At 38.0% G+C, this 4,481-nt stretch overlaps 1 protein-coding gene across 1 annotated transcript in view; it reads right to left on the reverse strand.

Annotated features, from left to right (window-relative positions):
• Window positions 1-421: 421 nt before the first annotated feature.
• LOC106456100 (uncharacterized protein C14orf132) overlaps window positions 422-4,481 on the reverse strand; it is a 29,680-nt gene continuing 25,620 nt past the window's right edge. Inside the window, exon 2 of the mRNA XM_013908414.1 lies at window positions 422-3,069. Within this exon, the coding sequence (XP_013763868.1) occupies window positions 2,833-3,069 (237 nt within the window). The 3' untranslated portion in view covers window positions 422-2,832. The remainder of the gene's footprint in view (window positions 3,070-4,481) is intronic.

Consider the following 4,481-nt stretch of genomic DNA (forward strand, 5'->3'; position numbering starts at 1 on the left):
ATACAGATGCACTTTCTACACCCATTCATGTTTTTTAAAGTGCTTGCTTTTTGCAGCCTTCCTGTTTGTTCAGCAAAACAAGTATGAGATCAGAGAGTCAGAGTAGCTAAGTGCTGCAGAGAACAAAATCCAGGTAATTTTTAAACAAGTGGTGCTTGTGTCAAAATGACAGATGGCGTGATTTGAGCTTAGAATCAATCTCACCTGATGGCTAAGCAGCAAACAGCACTGATGTCTGCCAGACAACTGGCTTCACTGAGAACAAAACCAGGTGATTCAGCTGAAGATGAAACTGAAACAAATTCTTGTTTCTGCAATCGGCGTACAAAGCCACATATTTTGCATTTTAATCCATCTTTGTGACATTTCAGTAAATATAAGTGTGTGCTTCTTAAGTCAATACAGAAAGCCAATTTTGCATTAGTACATAAATTTTAATAGTAGCATATGTCTTTACAAAAGGAGCATTGTGTATGTGGTTTACAACATTTCTAAATATTTCTACATCAACACTTTATTAAAAATAACAGGCTTGAAAAGTCCTCTTATAGTAATTGAGTGTCTAAATTTTACTTTACATAGTACAATACATACAGTAAGCCAGTTTTTTCTTTCTAGTGTATGAACATTTGAACAGTTATGGTGTTTACAAGACTGGATTATATACTGGTAATGTCTAAATCCCAGGAAAACATGACTTACTTGTCTGAGCAAAGAGCTATCAACCCTCTAAGGCCTTGATTATACTTTCAACGTGGGTCCACTTGGGTCCAAATGATGTCAAATTTTTCAGCAGACAGTGAGGTTGAGGATTCATGTGGCTATCCACATGCCTGCCATGTTTTGTGACCCACACAGACTAATTTGGAGACTTTACATTACAATACACCAACTACGCACGTGCCCCAGGCGGCAAACTTCAGATAAGTATAACAAGAATGACTATTCGGCTGTACTGTCTCCAGCTGTCTGTGTTCATATCCACAAAGGAGTATAATCAAGGCTTATGGAAAACAGTCAGTTTATCATACTAAAAAAATAGAACAGTTGACAGATAAAACAACTTGCCGACTTTAGTAGGCCCATATTTGTATAATTTTCCATTGCAGCTTGTAAGGGACATTTAACCAAAGCACAAACATCAATTAGCAGATCAAAGCCTACTAGCTACATTTTCAGTGTAAGTGCAGTGCATCGTATGGTATGTTTCATGTGAAAACCAATTTGTATCTTTGGGTCTTAAGGTAAAGTTACTGTAACCCCTTTAGGACAAGAACTACTTGCCACTGAAAAGCTGGCACTACCATCCACACTAACACAGAACAAATGACCTCCAGTAGTGAAAATTTTAAAGGACAACTATATATGAGATTTCATACATAGCTGAACATATTTATAACAAGGTTTACCACAGTTCTGCTTAGTGTTACATCATTTCGGGATACATACATTTACTGTTTTTACAGTACAACTGTAATATCAGAAACTTCCACCTTCTGCTGCTGGGTGATGAAATACATCGCTTACAGGTGAAAAAGCAACTATGGAAAAGGTTGAGCAGGGGAAAAAAGCTGTGTGTGTTTAATTTGATTTGTGCTTCTAATTACATTTTGTTCACATCTATCTAGTCCTATCTAAGCAGACTATGACAATATGATTAGATTTTGTAATAGCCACTTTTACTGAAGGAATTTGACATTAAGGGCATGACGACAACAAGTCATTACTCCTAACTCACTATTATGAGAATCTGGTCAGCGCACTAACCAGATGCCTTTCTCACACATAAAGGATAATATGAGATGGTCAAGTTCAGATGCATTCTCACAAATGGAAATACCCAGTTTATTTTGGGTAAGGAGAGTTATCAGGATAGAGCATGCAAAAAGCAGACAAATCATGCCCACTCACTCGCTGTGAATTCACAGGTCAGTTAGCTCCTCTATTCTCAGGGGTGCTATACATCAAGCTCTTGTGAGAGTGTACTGGGGAACTGGCTGGTTTTGATCTGACTCTGCTGGACATCTGCACATGCACTTCCATGGGGTGATGTCTAGAAAAATTACTTTTGTGTAATTGACATGCCACTGCTGTAACAGTCAATTTAAGTGTCTTTAATGAATGCAGTTTCCTGTTCTTTCACCTTAGAAAGACACCAAATACACTAATTATCATTATAACCATATGTTCCGTTTCATCAGCATATAGGAGAATCTCAGTGCTGCTTATCTTGCAGATATTTTAACACTTTCTAAATATTTTAACAAGCACCATCTCTGTTCAGTGGCATAATTAAGCTGCTTTGTCTTAAATTGCTTAGCAACTATCTGGTGGTTGTTTCAGATGGCCCAGTTCAACCTGAATCTTAAGCCCCATTTAATTTCCATCCTCCCTCCTACATAATAAGTGAGTGTCGTATGAGCAGAAACACGAAAACAAACTTAAGCTAAAAAAAAAATCCTTTTGATTAATGGTTGAGAGCAAAGATTTCTTTCTGTTTTTAACTAAAGAGTTGCTGTGCACATAACCTTGTTCTCAAGTTCTCAAGCTGTAGCATTCAAAAGTGCTTGTTGCTGATAAATGCTGCCAAATTTCAGTCTTTGCCCTCAACGAAGAAGTATAGCAGTGTATATGTCACTGTCAAGTATCGCTACTTTTACACCCTCAGGTCTGTCCCTCCCCTTCCCTGCCAAAAAGTGTGAGGGATAAAAAGAAAGACAGCGAGAGACACAGAGAGCGAGAGATTGTCTACAAAGCCTCCTTCGGGGGTCCGGAGACTGAGAAAAAGCAGGATGTGTGAGTGTGCGGGTTGTCTTTGTCAGCATGTGTTCATCAGAAAGTGCAGGCATAGACAACGCCCACCACCACAATGTTTCCAATAGTGGCGATGATGGCAATCCAGAGCCAGATGGCATCGCTGGACATGGACTGCGGCTCATCCTGCTGGCCTTGTACCGAGGCGGCTGAGGCAGCGGCATGGACGCTGGCCGAGGAGTTAAAGAGCGAGTGCTCGCCGCTGTAGTCATCATTGGGCGAGGAGTCCATGAAGGCTCCTGTCATTACAGGGATCTAGGAAGGGAGAAGGGAAAGTGAGGAGAGAGTACAAAATAAGTTTTGCACTCAAGGGAGATGCAGAGAAAATTATTTTCACATTACAAGATTGTAGGTATATTCTTACATTTCATGCAGAAAAGAAGTCTGAAATCTAAATCTAAACTCCCAAATTAAAATTGAATAAAAAAGGTCACAAATTCATAAACCATTTAAAAATAAGTTTTTCAGATGGATTTTGGTTGTTTACTTGACAACATAAACAATCATCTTTTTTGCTTTTAGGAATAAACTGTTGCTTTTAGTATATCAAGGTATGGATGAAACCTTTTGTGAAAATGTAAATATAAATTGTAATAAAACTAAAAATGTTGATGTAAAGGTGCAATTACTGGCTTTGAATAATAAAGTTATTTTGCCTGTGTTTCTACTGTAAAACACAATATTTTGGTATAAATTCACCAATAGGAATCAGTGTGAAAATTACTTGATTTCATAACAATCATTATTTTTATTGTTAACGTTCCTGAAAATCTGTCATTAAAAATTCACCAACACACTAACCTCACAACTTTCGACATGTCTTAGAAGGTCAAGAAAATTAGCCAATCAGAATTGACCATGAATTATCCCTGTCTCCCTTTAGCAGTTGCACAAAATCTGTCTGAAAAATGATGGTAGACAAATGTCCCATTAGGGCCTCCTCTTCCAAAGAGTTCGTATTAACTGCACTGACATTATCGCTTCAGACCTTTTTCAGAAAGTTAAAAAATTTTTTAATTTATTACCGAGTTCCCAGCATTGCCTGTAGTCTCTCATCTAATTCAACTGAATATTAATGTTTTTAAGTGACTTTGTCTTTGATGAAAGAATATAATCTGACATAGACAAAACACAAATCCCCACTTTGAGTGCAGCACATCAAACCTTCAAGACAAATATGCCCTTTCCCTCCAAACCCAGCATGCCAGATTGTAAGGTAATTGGTTAAGTTTCCTAAACAGGCATGGAGTGTCCTTTTAGTTTCAGATACTGCTGGATAAGTTTTTAAAACACAGCATGTGTGTATGCTTGATAAATATGAAAATTAGATTTCAAACATGACAACTGAAAATGACTCATTGCTTAGGAGTCCGAGTCCTATAAATGTTGACGCTCTGGCTTTAGCAACATGCATGATTGAGAAATGCATGACAGACCATTATATTGTCTGACTGGAGAACTAACTCTGCAGAGGATATTGGGGAAAAAAGAGCAAAAAAACAAAACAAAAAAAACATTCTAAAAATACCTCGGAGGCATGTTGAGTGCTCGCTTACACAGACGTTCTCTCTTGCTCATTTGCTTACCTTCACTCTCTCTCCCGAACACGGGCTAATGCACAAAGACGTTAACACACACACACACACACACACACACACACGCACACA

Source organism: Pundamilia nyererei, unplaced genomic scaffold, assembly GCF_000239375.1.
Source record: "Pundamilia nyererei isolate P.nyererei 1_Seehausen unplaced genomic scaffold, PunNye1.0 scaffold00010, whole genome shotgun sequence".
NCBI lineage: Eukaryota > Metazoa > Chordata > Actinopteri > Cichliformes > Cichlidae > Pundamilia > Pundamilia nyererei.